The sequence below is a fragment of the Mustela nigripes genome, chromosome 7 (assembly GCF_022355385.1).
Source record: "Mustela nigripes isolate SB6536 chromosome 7, MUSNIG.SB6536, whole genome shotgun sequence".
NCBI lineage: Eukaryota > Metazoa > Chordata > Mammalia > Carnivora > Mustelidae > Mustela > Mustela nigripes.
This window is the reverse complement of record NC_081563.1, coordinates 130,768,126-130,791,407: the sequence shown is the minus strand read 5'-3', so window position 1 is coordinate 130,791,407 and position 23,282 is coordinate 130,768,126. Positions and strand designations below refer to the sequence as shown.

General features: G+C 48.1%; 1 protein-coding gene and 1 long non-coding RNA gene across 7 annotated transcripts in view; one reads left to right on the top strand and one right to left on the bottom strand.

The window, feature by feature from the left end:
- ATP9A (ATPase phospholipid transporting 9A (putative)) overlaps positions 1 to 23,282 on the top strand; it is a 134,977-nt gene that overhangs the window by 87,114 nt on the left and 24,581 nt on the right. For all 6 annotated transcript variants that reach the window (XM_059407246.1, XM_059407240.1, XM_059407244.1 and 3 more), the window contains one exon: positions 15,418 to 15,579. In XM_059407246.1, the coding sequence (XP_059263229.1) occupies positions 15,418 to 15,579 (162 nt within the window). The remainder of the gene's footprint in view (positions 1 to 15,417; positions 15,580 to 23,282) is intronic.
- Positions 8,391 to 14,427, bottom strand: LOC132022798 (uncharacterized). The gene is made up of 3 exons (XR_009405722.1): positions 14,312 to 14,427; positions 10,110 to 10,255; positions 8,391 to 8,699 (listed from the first exon to the last, which is right to left on the bottom strand). It is a non-coding gene; the product is annotated as an uncharacterized LOC132022798 (long non-coding RNA).

Sequence of the window (23,282 nt, the reverse complement as noted above, 5' to 3'; positions counted from 1 at the left end):
CCAGATCAAAAGTGTCTTATGGGATACATGTTTTGTAAGTATTTTCTCCTACTAGGAAGGCCATCTTTTTAAATTTCACGATGATGTCCTTTGAAACCCTAAAGTGTTTAGTTTTGATCAAGTCCAATAAGCCACATACTTCCAGGTGGTTGTTTCTGTGTGACACATTCTCTGGCTAGAACCAGGACTCATTTGATTCCATGTTCCAAGAACCAAGGGTCTCTTAGCATGATGGCTCTTTACGGTTTTTTGTAACAGGCCCCTGATTGTTCTCCCTCCCGGGGTCTCGGGGCGTTATGTGATGGAAGCGCCCTCTTCATGAAAATAGGATCTTCTTTGTCTTCCTGACTTCAGTGTGATTCAGACACAGGGATAGTTCATAGTTCACCAAGCGGGTAACTTTCTGGTCTTTTTTCCTTTTCCTCCTTCCCTTTCGGAAAACTTGTATTCTGATTATGAAAGCCGTTACTTTTCAGTGTAGAACATTTGGACACTTCAGACAACCATAAAGAAGAACCTGGATCAGTTGCAGTCTCATTCTTGAAAGATGACAGTGGGCCCCTTTCCTTGAGCCTTTGGTGCCTGTCAGATCCCGTTTGAAGTGCTTTCTGTGTAGGATCTCATCTTAATGTGTCTAGCAATGAAGGGGCCCCACTTTCAGAAAAGAAAAGTCAAAGAGAGATTAAATATTTAGCCTAAAGTCACCCGGATTTTTTTTTTTAACTTTTTGTCTTGGAAATAATTTCAGACTTAGAAGTTGTAAAATTAGTACCAAGAATTCCCGAAGCACCAAATCGTCACTCTGATTCCTCAAATGTTACCTATTTTCTACCTGTGCTTTATTATTCCTCACCTTAGAAGAGTTAGCCGTAAGAGTTAACTTCTTTTACTTGTATTTTATTTTTTTCCCTAAAAGACAAGGACATTTATCAGAAACAGGAAATTAACATTGATACAGTACTGCTCTCTATCCTGCGATGTCATCAGTTGTCCCACTGACAACTTACTTCAAACACACACACACACACACACACACACACACACACACACACACGAATATTTCTCCCCCCAGATCAGAGTCCAACCCAGGAAGACATGCTATCTTCAGTTGCCACACCTATTCTCTCTCTCTCTTTTTTTAATTTTTTTTTTTAAGATTTTGTTTATTTATTAGGGAGCACGAATCAGGGGAGGAGAAGAAGGAGAAGCAGACTCCTTCTGAGCAGGGAGCCTGACTTGGGGCTTGATTCCAGGACCCTGAGATCATGAGCTGAGCTGAAGGCAAACACCTAACCGACTGAGCCACCCAAGCACCCCTCATACCTCTTGTCTCTTTTAAGGTGGAAGGGTTCCTCAGGTTTCCTTGACATTCGTGGCCCCCACACTTTCAAAGATAAAGGCTGTTGTAGAACGTCCCTCAGTTTTGGTTTGATGACATTTTGTCATCAAAATTTGGTGAGGACTCAGTTTATTGCAAATTTGGCTCTGTCCTCAGTACGTGTTATAGGGAGACCTGCTCTTGGGGTGTCCTGCTCTTCGAGATACTAACTTATGGTCACGTGGATCAGGTGGTGTCCCCAGGTTTCTTCATGGTCAAGTTGTCGTTCTCTCTTGCTAATTACTCTTATAATAAAGCCCCTGACTGACAGGGCCGGGGTTCGAACCCAGGGAATGTATTGTCACAACCCAAACTCTTAGTCATTTTACTTAGTTATTTTTCAGAAACCACTAAGAACTTTTGTCCCCCTAAGATTTTATTTATTTATTTATTTATTTATTAATTTATGTAGAGCAAATGTGGGGAGGGGCAGAGGGAGAGAGAGAATCCCAAGCAGACTCCCCACTGAACACAGAGCCCGGTGTGGGCTGGATCTCACGACCGTGAGACCGTGACCTGAACCAAAATCAAGAGCTGGACACTTCACTGATGAAGCCACCCAGGTGCCCACCACTAAGAACTTTTTGACATGTGATCCTTTGATATCTTTTCATATATTTTTTTCCTAAAAAACCAGGAATTTTTAACAAAGTTTTGTATTCTCCGTTTTAAACTGGATACTTCCATCATGCCTGCTTACCACATTTTTTGAGTATCCTTGAAAGATAGCTTTTTATAATTACTGCCTACATATGCACACTAATGTCTTTAACCATTCTCCTCTTGTGGGAACTTGGGTTATCTCTCATGTTTAGCCTAACATTTATACACATTTTCTGTGAGTATGCTTACACCTGGTATTTCTAGAAATGGTATGACTAGGCTTATTAATTCAGCAGGCATTCTGAGTGCCTGTGATGAATGAGGGACTGGGGTGGGGGGTCAGTGTTTCATGACAGAGGGCAGCTCCTCTCCCCAGGGATGCGGCAGGGGTGAGACCATTGAGCACGTGAGTCTTGGGATCCCAGCTCCGCACCTGGCCGGCCACTCCTCGCTGTGCCTCTGTGCCCCTGTGCCCCTGTGACAAGAGGGTTGTTATGAGCCCCTTAACAGACAGTCTGTCCTGTGGGTCACAGTGAGGGAGTGTTTCTAAGGCTCCTGGTATAAATGATTGGATAATTCCCAGAATTATTTTTTTTTAAAGATTTTATTTATCTAACAGAGATCACAAGCACGCAGAGAGAGAGAGAAGGGGAAGCAGGCTCCCCGCTGAGCAGAGAACCTGATGTGGGGCTCGATCCCAGGACCCTGAGATCATGACCTGAGCTGAAGGCAGAGGCTTTAACCCACTGAGCCACCCAGGCGTCCCCAGAATTATTTTTAAGCTGTTTTATTTTTCCACAAATGTTACAGGGGCATCCGGTTATTTTTTGTTGTTCTTATGAAGAAGGGTGGGGGCTTCTCCAGGAAAGAGTGCTGGAAAGGTCTGGACTAATCAGAGAATATTAAGGAGCCAGAGCTGCATGGTGGTTCGGGGAGTACTGTAATGATAACCCTTTCCAAAGTTCAGAAAGGGAAGGACATTTGGACGTGGCTTTCCCTGACTGGTACCTTCTTTATCCTTCTTGGGGGCCCTGGAACGTGGCTCTGAGGAGGCAACTCCTTGTAGTCCGCTTGGTGATTGTGGAATAGCTCAGCTCTGAGCCTAGTCGGTCCATGACCACCAGCATTTCAACCGGGATTTTTAGGGGTGAAAAATGTTGAAACCCTTAGCCAAATTCCAGGCGGCTCCCTGCTGAGCAGAGAGCCCGATGCAGGGCTCGATCCCAAGACCCTGGGATCATGACCTGAGCCAAAGGCAGCGGCTTTAACCCACTGAGCCACCCAGGTGCCCCAATGCTCACTTTTCCATTTGGAAATGGGAGACAGTATCCCTAACCGGGAGATGTGTGAAAGGGCCAGATTCTTGGTAGTTATGCGCTGGGAACCAGAAGCGGAGGGGTGTTTGAAGGGACTTGAATTTGAACATGTTTCAGACGTTGGCGATCTGATCAGCACTGCTACCTGTGAGCTCCTAACACAGGCCATTGATTGACACGCATATGGGGGTTCTCTATTGCCTGTCCCCCACTCCTGGTTCCCACTGAACTTTGATATATTTGTGTTAGCGCTGGGCAGAGTTTTTCCACGAGGGTAAACGTTTCACGGAATGCTTTGTGCTTCTCAGCCCCTGTTCATTAATTGCACTCAGATTCAGCCCTGTCATGTTTTTCTAAGATTTGAATAGTGTTTGGGGAAAAAAAAAAAAAAAAGGTATTTTCTTTTGGTCTTTGATGTCGTCACACAGGTCAGTGTTACCTTACTAGTATCTCCCCCCCCCCACCCAACAAATTGATTTATTATTGCATAGTTATTTCATGTTTATGGCAGAATATGTGAAAACACAGATAAGTAAAAGAAGGAAGGAGCAAACCGTAATCCGGCTAACTAAAGGTATGACCACTGTTGATACTTTAGCGACCTGCCTTCTAAATTATTTCTAAAGATGTATACTGCAAATAACAGTCTGTGTATATGGAAACACTACGTGACAGAAAGGAGGCTACATCGAGTTCCAGCAAAATCTTTCAGAAAGCTGTACTGTTTCTAAGTCCCTGTGGGTTTCCACCTAGACTTGGCTGGGTCTAGAATCCTACCTTTGATATTCTGTAGCAATAAAACCTTGCCGGTCTAGGCAAGGTCAGTGTCTGGAAAATGCATAGAAACCGGCTTTCCTTTTACTTTGGAGCTGCCGGAATAATTTCTGCCAGTCAGGGGAGGATTCATTTCCTGTAACAGAAAGCAGGATTTCCTAAATTTGTTTCCTGTGCACATTCTGCTTGGGAAAAAGCCTTGAAGTGGCTTTATTCAGCCATTGATTGCAGCCTGAGAGGCATCGGGTCCTGCTTGCCACCGTAGGGTGACGCCCGGGGGAAGTGAAATCATTGTAATCTGGCCAGAGGGAGGTGCTCCAGAGTGCTCAGCCCCGAGGGCAAACCATCTCTTCTGGATGTTCGGCAGCATTGGAAGTGGGGCACTGGCCAGTGGGCGAGGGAGGAGGCCTCGCCGAAGTGGTTGTGATGCATGTTTAATGTATTTGTTTCTTGGTGTGAATGGTCAAGGAGGCGCTCGCCTAAGACCAGGTTGAATCAACCCTAGAACTCATTTTTTTGTTTTTTCCAGGAATTTTTTCGTATTGAAAACTTTTTTAGGCATCTAAAATCCCAAGTACTAATGTGCTCATTATAGGAAAAGTAAAATTATAGATCCAAGAAAAAAGTGGATGAGCATTAATTTTATCCCCCACTATTACAGTTTATACTCTGCTATAGATTTACCCCAGGTGTCTGCTCCTATATGGAGAAATGTCATTGCATGTTTCCGTAGTACAGCATCGTGCTGTAGCACAGGGAAGGAAGGAGCGTGGAGTGAGTTCAGTAACACCCTTTAGCAAGTCTCCGATGTCCTATTCCTGTAGGATTTCTGTGTGCATGAGTGTGTGTGTGTGTTTCTCTGTATGTAGACATGTGTGTATGTGTGTGTGCACATGTGTGCCCTCTGAGCACCTGCCACGTGTGGACTTGTGATGTGTATATGATGGAAAGTTTCTTGATGCCTTAGCCGTGCCTTGAATGGATCACTAATTTCAGAGCAGTTAATGACAACTTCTAGGTCATGTCTAGGATGTTCTTCGAGGTTGTCCCATGCTGGCAGCGTAGGGTGAAATATGTGTCTCCTTACCCAGAGCCCTTCACTCTTTTTTTTTTTTTAAAGATTTTATTTGTTTATTTGACAGAGAGAGACAGAGAGGTCACAAGTAGGCAGAGAGGCAGGCAGAGAGAGAGAGAGGGAGAAGCAGGCTCCCCGCCAAGGAGAGAGCCCGATGTGGGGCTCGATCCCAGGACCCTGGGATCATAACCTGGGCCGAAGGCAGAGGCTTAACCCACTGAGCCACCCAGGCGCCCCGAGCCCTTCACTCTTGCCCGCTCTGCAAGGGACCTCCTCCCTCCCTCTGAGACACCCCTTGTGATGGGTATCGGAGTATCCTTGCAGAAATAATTCTTTGCATGGATTAGAATTTTTCTCGCCCCTTCATTATTAACATATTTACATATATGTTAACGTATATTTACATATACATATACGTTAACATATTTACATATATTAACATATTTTAAAAATCGTAGAAGTGCAGTTGTAAATTATAGAATCGGCTGTGCACCTTTGCTTTCAGCATGTCAGTGCCTGGAGTGTCACCAGTGGTGACGTGCGCAGAGGCCTGAGTTTTACTAAAATATTGGGGTACTGTGTGTTCTCATAGTGTCTCTGGCATTTCAGGACCCTCTTGTCCACTTTCATGGCAGGTGAGGGCATCACACTGGCTTCTCGTCTCCCGCAGGGCAGTGGTCAGCTGTGTTTAACTGCCACATGCTGACTTTTTATTTTACTGCTTAATTTTTTTAATTTAAAAAATATTTATTTTGGGGGCGCCTGGGTGGCTCAGTGGGTTAAGCCTCTGCCTTCGGCTCAGGTCGTGATCTCAGGGTCCTGGGATCGAGTTCTGCATCAGGCTCTCTGCTTGGTGGACAGCCTGCTTCCCCCTCTCTCTCTGCCTGCCTCTCTGCCTACTTGTGATCTCTGTCAAATAAATAAAATAAAAAATCTTTAAAAACTGTTTATTTTATGTCCTTTCGTTTTAGTCCAGTTAACACACAATGTAATATTCGTTTCAGGCGAACAGCCCGGTGATTCCGTCCCTCACCCGGCGCTCCTGACCAGGGCCCCCTTCGTCTCTCTCACCGGTCTCCCCCTCCCGCCGCCCCCCGCCTCCCCTCCGGTGACCATCAGTGTGTGCTCTACAGTTAAGAGTCTCTTTCTTGGCTTGTCTCTCTTTTTTTCCCCCTTGCTCATTTGCTTGTTTGTTTGTTTTTTAAATTCCACACACCAGTGACATCGTATGGTATTTGTCTTTCTCTGACTGACTTCCTTCACGTAGCGTTAAGCCCTCTCGTTCCGTTCATGTCACTGTGCGTGGCAAGATGGCGCCCTTCCTCATGGCTGGGTGATCTCTGTTGCGTATGGAGATCTGTTTATCGCCTCTTCTTTATCCATTCCTTTATCGACGGACGCTGGGGCTGCTTCCATAATTCGGCTATAGTAAATACACAGGGCTGCATGTATCCCTCCGTTGTTTTATTTTTTGGGTAAATACCCAGGAGTGTGGTTACTGGTTCATAGGGTAGTTCTGTTTTAACTTTTTATCTTATGTATTTTGAACATTTTTTACTTAAATTCAATATAATTAACGTATAGTATATTATTAGTTTCAGAGGGAGAATTTAGTGATTTATCAATCACATATGACATATGTGCCTCCTTCATGCCCATCCCCCAGGGACCCCGTCCCCTGCCCCCCTCCCTGCCAGCCACCCTCAGTTTGTTTCCTGGAGTTAAGAGTCTCTTATGGTCTGTCTCCCTGTTGTCATCTTATTTTATTTTTCCTTCCTTTCCCCTGTGCTCCTCTGTTTTACTTCTTAAATTCCACATATGAATGAAATCATAGGACATTTGTCTTCCTCTTATTTCGCTTAACATAATACTCTCTTGTTACTATTTTTATTTTTTATTTATTTTATTTATCTATTTTATTTTTAAAAAAGATTTTATTTATTTATTTGACAGACAGAGATCACAAGCAGGCAGAGAGGCAGGCAGAGAGAGAGAGGAGGAAGCAGGCTCCCTGCTGAGCAGAGAGCCCGATGCGGGGCTCAATCCCAGGACCCTGGGATCATGACCTGAGCCGAAGGCAGAGGCTTTAACCCACTGAGCCACCCAGGCACCCCTATTTGTTTACTTTTTAAAGATTTTATTTATTTATTTGACAGGACAGAGAGAGAGAGAGCAAGTGAGCACAAGCAGGGGAGCAGCAGAGGGAGTGGTAGCAGCAGAGAGCGAGGGATAAGCAGGCTCCCTGCCGAGCAAAGAGCTGGACTTGGGCGTCAGTCTCAGGACCCCAGGATCATGACCTGAGCTGAAGGCAGACCCTCAACTAACCGAGCCACCCAGGCACCCCATTTTTATTTTTTTTTTTTAAAGCAATCTCTGTGCCCAGCACAGGACTCAGAGTCTGAGATCCAAGATCTAGAGTTGCATGCTTTACGGACTGAGCCATCCAGGCACTCCCATTTTTAACTTTTTGAGGAACCATCGCACTGCTTTCTGCAGGGGCTGCACCAGTCTTAATTTCCACCAACAGTGCCAGACGGTTCCTTAGTGGAGTGGTTTTAGGCAAATCGTCGGTGAGCGGACGGCTGTAGGAAGTGGCCACTTGCTGAATACTTGCTCTCCGAGCCAGGCGATGTGCCCTGGGCAACCCTTGCAGCCCAGGTACTACGATCATGTCTGTTTTGTCACTGAGGTGTAGGTTGGCTCCGGGGTGTCCCCAAGGCCATGTGGCTGGCAGGATTAAAACGAGGCAGTCCACATCCTGGGGCTGGCCGTGTGATGCCACGGTATTGCTTCTCCACCCATGGGATGAGGGCTTGAATGTGCTTTGTCACTCACGAGGGACTACTGAGTGCTGTGCACCTGTGTTGGGAGCTCAGGGCTAATGCTGGGTGACCTTCCCAGTGTCTGGTTATTCTTGCCTTTTCTGAGCTGGCGTTCAGGGTCTCTTTGCCTCCCAGGCTCAGTGAAGTATGTTTTTTGGTCCCTTCCCTTTCTCATTTTGGGCAGCTTCCATGCTTGGTGCTAAGAAACCTTCTAGCAGACCCCAGAAACCTTCCCACTGTCTTGTCTTCACCACTCATTTCTCCAGGATCCTATCCTTGGAAAGGAAAACCGACAAGGTTGCATTTCTCCCCTGGTATCTAGTAACCTTGAAACAGCCCCCTTACAGATGTACGAGAGAGAAGCAAAGAGCTGTGTGCACAGGTCTTTCCCCAATGACTTAGTGGCAGGAGGGCATTCCTGTGTCCAGGTCACTGTGCTGGGAGATAGAAAAGTATAGTGAAGGTAAAGTTCACCTAGAAGCAGATTTTATTTTTAGTTGTCCCCCCTAATTATAAGAGTAACAAGCTCGTTATAGAAAAAGGAAGCAGGGGTGCCTGGGTGGCCCCATCCGTTAAGCATCCAACTCTTGGTTTAAGCTCAGGTTCTGAGATCAAGGTTCTGAGATCAAGCCCCGAGTTGGGCTCTGCACGCGGTCTGGAGTCTGCTTCGGGTTCTCGCCCTCTCCCTCTGCCCTTCCCCACCACGCTTGCATGCTCTCTCTCAAATAAATCTTTAAAAAAAAAAAAAAAAGAAAAGAAATAGAAAAAATGAACTATTAGAGGAAAAAACATTTGGTATTTTCCCTTCCCATCTCTCTTCTGTGCATAGAATTTAAATGTTTGTGTCGTTCCGCTTTCCATCTTGATTTGTCCCCTTGGTGATATATCGTCTCCTCCCTGCCCTGGAGCGTCTGTGGTAGGATGTTTAGTGGCTACACTCTTTTCTGCTGCTCATGTATGCCCCAGATGGTTTACTCTGTCCCCCGTTTCTGGCTGTCCTGAGTTTTAAGGTCCCGACAGGTAGCCTGATGGATTCAGTCTCTCTGCATGTCCCCGAGTGTGTATGTAAAAGGTCCCAGTTATCTTATTCTGCGTTTTCCCAACCCTGTGGCAGAGTGACGCTGAGAACCACTGGGGAAAGGCAAGCCTGTGGCTTTGCAGTGGGACGTGGGGCGTGGGGGACATGGGAGCATGGGGGTGGTGGGCCCGGTCCCGCAGGTTCAGCCCTTGTGGGGCAGCCCCTGCAGGGCCACGTTCATCCGTCAGGGGTGTGTGCCCCCCCCCCCCAAATGCCTCCTCGTACCTGCGCTGCAGGCAGGGGGACAGGAGTCAGAGGGGCGGGCAGGAGGGAGAAGGATTTGAGAGGTGAGTGGGGCTCTGCCCTTGCACGGTGGGCCAGGTCCTCCGCCCGCCCGAGGGTGAGCTCAGAGAACAGAGTCAGGAGAAAACCCTCCTCCATCAATGTTATTTATTAACCCTGGGGGGTAAGACTCTTGAACAGAGTTTTGGCTGCTCAGAAGAGAGGGGGCTCTCTGAGCGTTTGAGGGACAGGGGAGGAAACTGTCTAATGAGCTGCCCTTGGTGTTAGTTCCGCCATGGGCGGGAGGTGCGAGAAAGTTCTGTCCTGTTTCTTATTTGGGCTGGCCAAGAATGGGCTTAAGGGAATAGAAGCTTCTAAAGGGCTAATTTTTTATGGAGATGACGCCATTCTTTTCAGATACGAATTTTCATCTGATTCAGTGATTCAGCTGATCCAAGTACTGGGTCACAGAAACATGGGTCAGGGAGTGGCCTTTTGCCCTACGATCTTGCTGGCAGGTTCTTAAGCAAGACCCGTGGTATTTTGTTTGCTCCAGGCTGTGGTTTTTTTGTTTGTTGATTTTGTTTCGTTTTTTGTTTTTTTAATATCTGCTGCAATATTTTAAAAGTCACTTAATGTTACCCAAGAATCAGCTTTTCTTGAGAAAGATCAGATCTGGAAATGGTGGGCCTAGTTTCTACTAGGCAGTGGTTAGTGGGGCTGGCTGGCTGCTGCCTCAGTTTACCCCTGCCCCTGTGGAGCCCACCCTCCTCCTGCCTGCTGCCTCTCCAGCCCCCAGCAGTGCCTTGTTGACTCAGTTTCCTCGTTAGGTAAAGATTACCTTAGGTCTCTGGTCGTAGGCATAGTCTTGAAAGGCTGGGTTAGGGCGGACTGGCCTGTCTTTGTGAGTTCGAGTGCTGATCTTCTTGAATGCCCCCAGAGATACCAGATTCCTGCGTGCTCTTAGGATTACTGCGTATCCTGTCCCTGACAAGAATTCAAGGTTCGTTAGCCTGACCTGGCATCTTTCCCAAGCACATATTCCCAGGTACAAAGGGAAAATTATTAAAACTTGTCACAGGTGGTTTATTGCTGACTCACAATGATGAAAAAGGCCTTTCATGGATCATTCTGGCATGAATTCTTCAGATGGGCATTTTCGGGAGGGGGCGCAGCAACCTGTCCTTTTGATTTCCTGACCCAAACCAGAACACACAGGCGACTCAGGACCTAGCTCCGCACCCTCCGTCCCTTCTCGGTTTTCATTTGATAGAGTTAATTTATTTGTTCATTCATTCATTCAACCTTAACAGGGTTTCTTTTTCTGCTGTTTCTCTGACCTCTGGATATTCTGATCTGAAGCCCCAGAGACCCCACTTCTGGCTGTCAAGGACAGGGAGACTCAAAACCCCTGAAATCCTTTCTGCTTGGGTGATATGGGATGATTATTATTTATTTTTTTTTTTTGTATTTTAACTTTTTATTTTGAAATAACTTTCAAGTCAACAAAGTTGCAAAGTACTTAGCAATGACAGTGCAAGGACTTCCACATCCTTCACCCAGCTCCTGCTCATGGTGACATCTCCAATGACGACGGCACAACCATCTAAACCAGGAAGTTACCATTCACATGATCATGAATCTCGAGAGTATATTCCTAATTCCCCTAGATCATATTGCTCTGGTCTAGAGTCCAATCCAGGATCCCAGATTGCACGTAACTGTCCTGTATCCTATTCTCCTAACTGGGGACAACTCATGGGTCTCTCATGACCTTGGGCCTTGAGAAAAGAGCTGGCCAGGTTTTTGGGATGGAACATCTGTCAGTTTGGTTCATCTGAGGTTTTCTCTCCATTGGATGGAATTTATGCCTCTCAGCAAGAATACCTTAGAGATGATTTGCATCCCTTCTCTGTGTGTCCTGTCCAGGGTCCAGGATGCTAGCCATTGCCTGTAACAGTCAGGGTGCTAGCCATTGCTTTGTCTTGCTTCTGGTGGTACTAACGTTGATACTCTGATGTCTTTCAGAGCTCTCTACTGTTATGTCACTGTCTTCCTCTGTATCTGTAAATAATAAGCATTTTATGGGAGCTCGGACCCTCCAGGATGAGAAAGAAGTAGCCTCCTTTTATACATCTTGTTTTGGAAAGAAATGCAGTTGTCTCTCCTGCCCCTGAAATGTTTGTCCCCGCTGCAATCAAGAAGGGTCGGGAAGCACCCCAGTTCCCAACCGGTTTCTTCTCAGTAGGACCTCAGGGATTTCAAGCTTCAAATTAACTCTGACTTAGGTTAACGTGGGCCAGAGAGTGGGAGGTGAGAATCAGAGACCCCCCTCCACTCCACCCCCACCATGGGGCTCATGGCCTGGGGATGTCAGTCCCCAGGGAGACCCAGGGGAGTTTTGATGAGGAAGTTGGACCCAGAGTGGGGGCCAGCAATCATGGTGGCTGGTTCCTTTACTCCTTTGAGAGGTTCTCTGCCAAACAAAGTGCAGTTAGAAGGTGTTTGCCTACAGGTGAATTCACCTGTCAGCATTTGTTACTGCTTGTCATTTCAGATTTATAGACCCAACTGTTCCTCCAGTAGGATCCATTAGGTCCCTGGCATGGGCGCTGGGCTGGCCAAGGCCAGAACTGCCTTACCATCTAAGAAGCCCCAGAAGGGTCTGGAGTTCCACATTCTTTCTCGATTGTGGAGCAGGCTCTGGGGGAGTTACTGTATTTCCTTGAAACCCAGCAACACCAACTTTTCACATTTTTTCAGAACAATGAAACAGGTTTTTAAGGGATGAAGTCACAGCAGCTTGAAAACAAGACTGGAAAAACCCCTTTCACTAACAGTCGTGGTTGAAGGCCTCCCGCGAAGTTTTTCTTTGTTACAAAATTGGTCTGCACAGGTGTAAACTTTTTCAGCTCCTGTGTCCTTACGTGTTTGTGATATCTTGTGTTGGGATATGTGTTTCCTTAATTAAAGTTAAAAATAAAAGAAGTGCATGGACTTGACAAAAATGCTGCAGTGGTAACAGAGGGATTAAAAAGTAGAAGACAGAAGTCTTGCCCCAGATACACGTTTTCCGTACAGATGGGATTATTTTGTGTATACCCATGTCCCTTCATTTTAGACTTTAAGGGAGGATTGTTAGCAGATAAGACAGACCCTACTGAAAGTCAGAGTCATTGACTTAAACAAGTTAATGAATGGTTTCCAAAGGCTGATGGAGGCTCATAGTGAAAAAGACCGAAAACAGTCATTACTTGATTAGCCTGTTCCGTGGAGGTGGAGGTCAGTGTGACAGCACCTTCCATTCAGGGGAATCCTGGATGCCTTCTTACGACATCATTCAAACAGGGTGGAGTTTCCCATTCAAGAGCATAAACCTCTTGCTAGCGTAAATGCCGTCCGTGTCCACAGCAGAAACCTCGTTAGGTGTCCGAGCGTAGCCCACTGAAGATGGGTGCGCAGAATGTGTCGTGTTGGAACAGAAACGGAAAAGAAGCCCCTCGGAGCCCCGCACTTGGCAGAGAGGAGGGAGTGAGGGTGGGTGGCAGAGCTGGGCCGGATCCCGGGTTGGATCTCCCCACTGCTTCAGGCAGTAGCAGCCCACGAGAGCCTCGGGGTCCCGGAAACTAAAAGAACCGTGAAGCCGCAGGTGTCCACTTGTGCAGAGTCTCTTGGAGGAGGAAGTGGGGTACTCAGCACCCCTTAAAGTGGAAGTGCAGACATCTGTGGGTTCCCTAGGACAGTGACTCTTACAGCGTCTGGCCCCCACAGGGACCCTGCTCACGGTTACAGAGGACCATATGGAGCACCTGTGTCCCTACTTCTGGGCTTAAAGATAATACATCTGAGAACTGACACTTCCCATGGTGTTCCTTTCTCTGTCGCCCTCTGTCACTCCCCAGGTCTGCTCTCTCCTAAAACCTGCCTCTCTCCTTCCCTAAAGACTAAATCTTCCAGGAAGAAAGGGGAAAGGGGTTCTTTTTCTTTTTTAGACCCCTGCCCCCCATGCTCTTGGACTTGGCTCAAAATAACATGGCAGCTCATTTAGCATTAAAATTGCTGGACTCTTGGATGTGTTTCCGGTCACTGCCGTCGCCAGCTGCTGCGAATCTGATGTTTTGAAGCAGTCGACGGGTTCTGGTGGTGTAGGTGAGAGGTCGGGGCCGGGGCTCACACACCTGTGATCAGGGTGCCGGCAGAGCATCCTGTGTTGCTCCCGGACGCCCCAGGGTGACTCTGTGCCCTTGCCTCTCCCAGCTCCTAGATGCCGTCTGCATTGCTTGGTTTATGTTCCTTCCCCCGTCTCAAAACCAACACCCCCTCATCGCCCTGAGCCTCCCTCTGCCCGCAGTTTTCTCGCTGGCCGCAGCTGGGAGCGTTCTGCCGCTTGAGGACTCCTGTGGTTATGACAATCCAGAATGGTCTCCTGGGGCCCCATCCCTTGTCTTTGTCTTCCCCACCAAGCCCGTTTTGCCCTGTAAGGTAACAAGACTCCCACGGCTAGGGATTGGGATGTGGGCCTCTTTGGGGCCATTACTCAAGCCTGCCGCACACCCTGTGAACTTGCCACTCAGGGGCAGAACGGGGGACATGGGGGTTGGCCTCCTGACTATGGCCAGGCACCCCCGAGGGTATGCTGATGCGCGAGCCCCTGTGCTCTGCCAGCAGGCATGGGGGGAGCTGGGAGCTGGGATGTGTTTCCCTGGGGCTTTTTACTTGGATCACTGAGACCCAGGAGGCGATCCCGTGAGAGCAGCAGCTGGTCACCGTTGCTGGCCGGGAGCAGCCCGCCACGCTGGCCTCTGAGTCTGTTTCTGCGCCCGTCAGGTGGAGTCGGTCCTTCTCAGCTCAGCGGGCTGGTGAGGGGCCGGCTGACCCTGGGTGTGGACCCTGCCCCTTGGGTGCACCGTGGGCTTGTCCCGCTTACTTGTGTCTCCTTCCCCGGCAATGGCAGGAAGGGCCAGCGGGATGCAGGCCCCGCTGTCCCGTCCCTCCCCGTCTCCCCTCCCTGTCCCCACCACTGCGTTCCTTTTCCGCTCTTACCTCCTTCTCTTCCTGGACACTCAGCCGGATTCATCTGTGGACGGGGTTTTGTTTTCTTCCCCAGCTTTTAAAATAGGCGCATTAATTGCATCTAAAGGGAAATCTCAGATACAGGTCCCGATCTCTGGCTCTTCCTGGGCTGTGTTCCCTTGGGGCAGTGCCCTTCTTCAGTGTGACGGGAGTCACTGCCCCTATGGATGTGACGCGGGTCCTGTTACTCCCACCCCCACCCCCACCCCCGCAGTTCTCTTCACTCCCTTGCATGACCAGTCTGGCACCCTGCCTTTGACCAAAGTGAAGCAAGCCTCACTGAGGTTACTAGAAGCTTCCAGGTGGCAATAGAAGCCTTGCCTCCGGGAAGTGCCGTGTGTGGTAGGCGGGCTTGGGCGCCAGGTAAACCAGGACCTACCTGGCCTGGCCACGCCGCCGCCCGTCAGCATCACCTTGTGCAGCTGAATTAGTGACCTTCCTCACCTGTGTAGACCAGTGATCTCCCCATTGGCAGTACCGCCTTCTGGGCTGGGGGCCTGGGGGCTGTGTGGTGAGGTGTTTAGCAGCACCTTGCGGGGCAGGAGCCAGGACGTGTGAGGGGCACACACACCCCTTTCTCCAGTTGTGACGACCAGAACTGTCCCCACACGTTGCTCTGGGTCCCCTAGGGAGCAGAGCTGCCTGGTGGAGACCCGCTGTGGACACCTGCCTAGTTGGTGTTGGAGAAGCTTAGAGCAGAGTGTGAATGTGGGGGTCCCCCTCCCCCCACCTGCACTGCTCCCTCTTTCCCAGCTATTGCTGTGGGCTCAGTGCGAATCCTCCAGAAGGGGGCACTCTTGACCCTGTGTGCTCTCCTGGGAGCATGTAACCCTCTCTGGGGCCTGGGAGAGAAGGTGAGCCTTACCGCGTGGAGGGCGGTTGGGTGAGTGGCAGTGCCTGCTGGCCCAGAGTGACCGATGCTGTCCCCACCGGGAGACCCAGCCTTCCCCGGGGACACAGTGACAGCTGGTGCTTTGCCGGTCACGGCACCCCTCCCACCTTGGTGTTCGTTTGCTTGACCTCTGAACCGGGACCCTTGGCGGTGTATCTGACCTTCGACCCTGTGTCCTGTTTAGGTGGCCCTGGTCCAGTGGACTGAAAGTGTGGGCTTAACCCTGGTGGGCCGAGACCAGTCGTCCATGCAGCTGAGGACCCCTGGCGACCAGATCCTGAACTTCACCATTTTACAGATCTTCCCTTTCACCTACGAAAGCAAGCGGATGGGCGTCATCGTGAGGGTGAGTTACCCCCATCGGGACTCGGGGCTCGAGGTGATTCCTAAACTCAAGCCTCCTGTTTGGGTCCCGTAGCTAAGCGTTCTTTCTTAACCTTTTCTAACCGTCTTTCTGGCGATGATGTCTGTTGTCCTGACTAACGAGAGAGTAGAATTGCCTGAACAGAAAGAATGTTCTTGGTACGTTGAAGTGGACAAGACCTCAGATAGTGGATCAGCTTCTGGTTAACCTAGTTCTAGAAGGAAAGGTCTCATATATGGGGACTGGGCATTCTTGATACAATGCATTCCTTGCTGTGTACGCTTTTGTTTAAACACCTGTCTGCTGAGGTGAAATTCACGGACATGAACCATTTTAAAGTGTATAATTCAGTGGCATTTAGTAGATTAAGTATTGTACACCCACCACTTGTTTTTTTTTTCTTTTCTTTTCTTTTCTTTTTAGAGCGTTCACGTGCCCTGGGGCTGGGAGGTATTGGAGTGGAGGGAGAGAGAGAATCTTAAACAGGCTCCTCACCCAGTCCAGTGCGGGGCTCGATCTCACGACACCCCGATCATGACCTGAGCTGAAATCAAGAGTCAGACCCTTAACTAACTGAGTCACCCAGGCGCCCTGCAGCTACCCTTTCTGTCAAGTTTCCAAACATTTTTAATCACCCCAAAAGGAGCCCTCATGCCCTTTAAATGTAGTGACTCCCCATTGGTCCTTCATTCTAGTCCCTGAAATCACCCGTCTGCTTTTTGTCTCAAGAAGTTAACAGATTCTGGATACTTCCTGTAACTGGAATCCTATGATATGTGACCTTTGGTGTCTGACTTCTTTCATTCAGCCTGATGTGCTGGATCCATCCATGTGGAAGCACGAACCAGAGCCCCGTTCCTTTGTGTGGCTAAGTCATCCCTTGTCTGTTGGTTGTTGATAGACATTGGGTTGTTCCACTTTTGGCTGTTGTGGGTCATGCCGCTGTGAGCTCTCACGTGCAAGGATTTGGATACCTGTTCTCAGTCCTTTTGGGTAGAGACCTTGGAGTGGAATTGCTGGGTCATGCTGGGTCCATCACCCACTTGCTGAATAATTTCATCTTTAGAAACTGCCAAATGGTTTTCTGTAACATGGCACCGTTTTACATTCCCACCAGCTTACGTGGGAAGGTTCCAATTTCCCCACATCCTCACCAACACTTTATTTTCCATTTTTTAAAAAATTATAGCCATTGTTGTGGTTGGGAAGTGATATTTCATTGTGGTTATGATTTGTATTGACTTAATGACTGATGATGTTGTGTATCTTTTTGTGTGCTTATTGGCCAGTTTTATATCTTCCATGGAGAAATGTGTATCTAAGGCCTTTGCACACCTTTTAATTTGGTTGTCTTTCTGTTGTTCAGTTGTAAGAGTTCCTTACATAGTCTGGATATCATCTGGGAGATGCTGGGTAACTATTTTCTTTTACTCTGTAGGTTGTCTTTTCATTTTCTTGATAAAATTTCTTTGATTCACAGAAGTCACTAATTTTGACAAAGCCCAGTTTATCTGTTTTTTCTTTCGTTGCCCTTAAGTGTCATATCTAAGAATTTATTGTTAAATCCAAGGTCATGAAAATTTACCCCTATATTTTCTTATTTTTTAAAGATTTTATTTGTTTATTTGATGGAGAAATTTACCCCTTTATTTAGAAAGAAAATTTACCCCTTTATTTTCTTTCCTTTAAAAAAAAAAGATTTTATTTATTTATTTGGCAGAGAGAAAGATCACAAGTAGGCAGAGAGCGGGGGGGGGGGGGGGGGGAAGCAGGCCCCCTGCTGATCAGAGAGCCCAATACAGGGCTGATGCGGGGCTTGATTCCAGGACCCTGAGATCATGATCTAAGCCAGAGGCAGAGGCTTATGAACCCACTGAGCCACCCAGGCACCCCATACCCCTATATTTTCTTTTAGGAGTTTTGTGGTTTTAGCTCTTTAAGTCATTGATCCATTTGGGGTATTTTGATGAATTTTGTATATGCTGCGTGAAGTGGGGGTTCAACCTCATTCTTTTGCTGGTGTGTACGCAGCTGTCCCAGCACCATTTGTTGGAGAGACTCTTCTTTCTTTATTGAGTAGTTTTGGCCCCTTGTTGTAATTCAGTATTTTAAATGTTTTCATTTGTTCAATCACAAAAGTTATTGGGAAAAAATTTAGTGATCCTTCAGCATCATCATTTTGTCCCATTTATTTTGAATTTTGTTTTTTTTTAATATTTTGAAATTTTTATTGAAATAACAGCAGCTCCAGAGAACAGTGCAGACATCGTAAGTGTGCACCTCAAGTGTTTTACACGGTTAGGGCACCCGTGTGACAGCATCCAGAGCAAGGGTCAGAATCCCAGCCTTTGCTACCCCAGCAACCCCCTCGTGCTCCTTCCTGGTCACCTACATCCTCTCCCCACAGGGAAAGAACCACTCTTCCAATTTCTACCACTGATCAATCTCTTTTTGAGATTTTCTCCTTACCTAAAAGAAATCAGGCCGTACATTTTCGTGTTTGAGTTCATTTGTTCAAATTTATATTTTAAGATTCATCCCTGTTTTTATAGGTATTGTAGTTTAAATTTTTTTTTTTAAGATTTTTATTTATTTATTTGACAGAGATCACAGGTAGACAGAGGCAGGCAGAGAGAAAGGAGGAAGCAGGCTCCCTGCTGAGCAGAGAGCCTGATGTGGGGCTCGATCCCAGGACCCTGGGATCATGACCTGAGCCAAAGGCAGAGGTTTTAACCCACTGAGCCACACAGGTGCCCCTAAATTTTTTTTTTAAAGAAATAAAACATTGTGTATTCAGTGGAAGGCCCATCTGCCCTTCCTGGATGTGCTTCCCTTCCATTCCTGCGGAGGTTCGTAATTTTTAAGGAATTTTAAAATACTGTTATCAGACATGGTTGGATATAAATAATGCGTGTTATGGTTTTGCGTATTTTTATTCTTCATATAAGTGGCATTGCATCATCATCTCCCTTCGTGTTCTTAACATTTATTTATTTTTTTAAGGTTTTATTTATTTATTTGACAGACAGAGATCACAAGTAGGCAGAGAGGCAGGCAGAGAGAGAGGAGAAAGCAGGTTCCCCACTGAGCAGAGAGCCTGATGCAGGGCTTGATCCCAGGACTCTGGGATCATGACCTGAGCTGAAGGCAAAGGCTTTAACCCACTGAGCCACCCAGGCACCCCTGTTCTTAACATTTAAAAGAGCTGTATGTTCTTTTTCCTCCGTGATTAATTGTAGCCACGATGGAGTGTTACACTGTATACCTACACCTTAGAGTGTTACACTGTATACCTACACCTCTCTTCCTTCGGCTTGCTGGGGTTTCTTGCTGATACGCCTCTAGATAGTTGCCACTTATTTTGCCATTGGAAACCACACAGCCACGTGTGTCCTTGTCCATCCTGATCTCCATTGCACATGGTGCTGATGTTTCTCTGGGGAGTGTGTCCAGAGGTCACGTTGGTGGGTTGGCAATATATACATCTTTTTTTTTTTTGAACATTTTATTTATTCATTTGAGAAAGAGAGAGAGCGAGCCTGAGAGGGGAAAAGGTCAGAGGGAGAAGCAGGCTCCCCTTGGAACTGGGAGCCCAATGTGGGACTTGATCCTGGGACTCTGGGATCATGGCCTGAGCCGAAGGCAGTCGCTTAACCAGCTGAGCCTCCCAGGCGCCCGGCAGTATATACATCTTTACCTCTGCCAGAGATCATCAACCTTCTTCCCCGAAGTGCTTGTACTAATCTTGGTCCCACTGTTCCTCCACATCCTCCCCACTGTTTGATGGCATCAGACTTTTAAAATGTTGTTGTCACCGTCTTGTTTTACCATTTGTTCTTTTACTCAGAGAACCTCACTCTTCATTCCGGAAAGCCTGGGAACCCTGTGTTCCAGACACCACCGTGTTCAGTAACTCTTAAACCTGGCTGGTCATCAGAATTACCCAGGGACCTTTAAAAATACAGATGACTCTGTCCCATCTGGACCTGTTTTGGTATTGGGATGGTTCCTTGGCATTTGTAAAGGTTTTTCACATCATTTGGCTTGATTGAAGAAAACTCTGCCTAGATCATGGGCAACTTTGGGATATGACTCATCTTTTATTTTGTTTTAAAAAAAACCAAGGCATTGAATTTAAATAAAATTTTAAAAATAAAAGGAATTAAAAAAAAGATGAGGCTCCCCTCTGCCCCGATCTACCGAAGCATTTTATGCCTTAAAAAATCAAAGGGGGCACCTGGGTGGCTCAGTGGGTTGAAGCCCCTGCCTTCGGCTCTGGTCGTGATCTCAGGGTCCTGGGATTGAGCCCCATGTCAGGGTCTCTGCTCAGCGGGGAGCCCGCTTCCTCCTCTCTCTGCCTGCCTTTCTGCCTATTTGTAATCTCTGTCGGGGTACCTGGGTAGCTCAGTGGGTTAAGCCGCTGTCTTCGGCTCAGGTCATGATCTCAGGGTCCTGGGATCGAGTCCCGCATAGGGCTCTCTGCTCAGTGGGGGGCCTGCTTCCCCTTCCCCCGCCTGCCTCTCTGCCTACTTGTGATCTTTCTCTAAAAAAAAAAAAATCTCGTTAATTCTTCCCGTAAGCCAACAAGGTAGCACCATTCTGATTGGTGTTTGACAGAGGAGAATACTGAGGTGTGGGGTGGGCAAGCTGTCTCCACAGGTTCGCCTCGCTGGAGAATGTGGGAACTGGGACTGGCCCCCGGTCATGTGGCTGCCAAGTCCATGTTCTTTAACCACGAGGACCTGGGAGTTCTGGTGCGGTTCGAGGGGCGTCAAACAGCTCCTAGAGCCCCCACAGTGACGTTGGGGTGTAGTGTGTCACGTGTTGCTGCATAGCCGATCACCCCACACTTAGCGGCTTCAAACAACAGAAGATGGTATCTCACAGTTTCTGGGCCAAGAGTCTGGGTGCAGCTTCGCTGGGTCCTGTGGCCCGTGGGGTCTCGCAGCGTTCAGCTGGGGCAGGATCTGCTTCCAGATGAAATCAGTGTTGTTGGCAGGTCTCGGCCCCTTGCGCTTGCTACACTGAGGGCGTCAGGTCTTCACTGTTTTGGTGGGAGGCCACCTCGTTCACTGGCTTCTCTGGAGGGCAGCTCCCGGGTCAGCGGGCTTCGTCGGAGGGGACGAGGGAGCCTGTGAACAAGGAGGGAGGCACAGTCTTTGTTACGTGACCTCAGAACTGGCCGTCCATTGGTTCAGTCCCGCATTGCTAACTAGAAGCAGGTCACCAGGTCTGTGCCCTCTCCCCCCGCTCAGTGGGAACAGGTCTCCCGGGGCATGGATACCATGGGGTGGGGGTCACTGGGAGCCCTTGAAGAAGCTGCCTCCCCTCTCCGTGTAGAAGAAGCAGCTTCATGAGCTGCATTTTGATGACCCAGTGATGCAGTGTGAATGTACTTGGAAATTGACACATTTCAAGGGGTTTTTATGTCCCCAATGCCAGTAGGTACTTTGAGACTCAACAGGATGCATCTCCTTGGCAACTTTTGGGTGGGAGGGAGCTGTTTGTCCCACGCTGCTGCTTCTTCCCCCCACGGGCCTATACCTGGCCTGACCCGTGGCTTCTAAATCATATCTTGAACACACATCTGATGTCAAGAACATCCGTGGCCTGGAAGCAGCCCCATAAATCAGGTGGGTGGGTGTTTCCTGGTGAATCAGAGTCATTATCTCCCGCGGATTTACTTTTGTTCCAGCTTTTATGTTTTCAAGTTCTAGGACCATGGGCTCTGCTGAAGTCATTTGAGGGCTGACTCCTCCCCAGATACCCAGTATCAGCCATTCTAGGATAAGTGAGCAACCTCCTCCACCCTTCCTTTCGCTCCGAAGGGCTCTCCTTCCCAGATCCACGTCCTGGTTTATGAGTGGTGGCCCCATGTGTTCTTACAGCGGGAACACTAGGGGGTGCTTGTTGGGTGGACAAATCCTGATTTTCCAAACCGTACCGCACCCTCCCAAGGTTACAAAAAACAAACCAACCCATCCTTTTAGTTAAGGCGTTCAGAACAAATACATATGTGAAGAAAGAGCTCAAGCTCTAATCATCTTTATTTTCACCACTGAAAGATGAGACCCTCTTCCCTTTCCAGAGAATTTTCTCTCAGTTTTTTTTTTCTATGTGTATAGGAGTATAAACATCCACACAGATTTTTATGAAATTGGGATCAAATGTCACATAAGGCTTTCTAAATTCTCCCTGCATTGAACAGAGTATATATGGTGAACATTTTCTGGTATCAGTGAAAGGTGATTTTTATGATTTTAATGTGTGCGTGGTGCTTGGTGGAACAAAAAATGGTTCATTGAATATTCCTTTCCTTGGAAACTTAACGTTTCTCATTTCTCACTACTAAAAGTCAGTCCATAAGCATCCGTCTTTAATGAAATGCATATTATTGCTAAGTTTTCTTGTTTGCTGACCTGTCTCCCTCTCTGTCTGTGGTTCTAACGGTGGAAACCAGCCTCCAGGGCGTGTGGGCAGGTTCTGTACTCTGTAGAGATCTCTCCCATTCCTCCATTGAAGGGGTTCTTGTCCTGGGGCCATTTTGCCTCCAGGGGACATGCAAAAAAAAAATGGTTGGGAGATTCTTTGGGTTGTCACGATGCAGGGTGGTGCCACTGATGTCACCTCGTGGGTGGAGGCCAGGACAGCCTTCCGACAAAGAATGGTCCCCTCTGCATGGTTGTTGTGTGGGGCCCACAGCTCCCATCTGATGCACCCAGATAGCCTCCTGTCATTTAAAGACACCAGCCCAGTTACCTGCCAGGAGGAAGCGTCAGCTCAGCTGTACGTCTCGGTTTCATGCCTGTGGACCGTTAGGAACGTGCTCTTGGTGGGTTCATCCCCCCCCCCCCCCCCCCCCAAAAATACATATGAGCTCATGGCCCGTACTTGGCAGGTACTTCCTGCACTCACAAAGCAAAGTCTTGTCTTGGCGTGAATCTCCGTCTTTGGGGCCAGTGTGCTCGTCTCTCTGAAGGAAGGCTGCGTCGCCTGCTTTGTTTTTGTTGTGTACAGATGTTCCACTGCACACCCTCCCGCCCGCCCCGCCATCCCACGTGCAGTGATGGAGGCCGATCATTGCTGTAGATCATACCCCTGTCATTGTTTGCATAAAAGAGGCCTTTGAACAGGGGCCAGAATCAGACCACAGTGGAAAAAGATGAGGCCCCAAAACAATGCCGTGCGACCAGCAGCTCCCTGTGAATTTACAGCGTAGTCTTGCCATCGTATGAGAGCGAAGTAACCTTGTGATGAACCGGGTGGGAGGAAATGAATATAACGGGAGGAGACGGTGGATGCATGTTTGTGTTGGCCGAGCTGGCCGAGCTCTCCCAGCACCCTTGGCAGGAGAGGAAGCTGGGGGCGGCGGGGGGGGGCGGGCAGCTATTTCCTATTCCCTGTGTTGTTAAGCACCATTTGGGTGAAGGGAGAAGGGAGAAGAGCCCTGGGGTGCTTTCACACCGTTCTTTTTGGCCCGAGTCACAGGCACACACAGGTGCGATCCGTGGAACGTGCACCATGCAGAGTTTCCACTTTGGAGAGGCAGGTGCTTTCCGGAGTAAGGGTGTAGTTCTCAAAGACTGTTGGTGACCACAGGGCATTCGAAAGCTGTCTTGAAGGAGGAAACTTACACTGAGAATTTGGCTTTGGGTGTTTATTTCATGTGTAGTAAAGAGTTCACA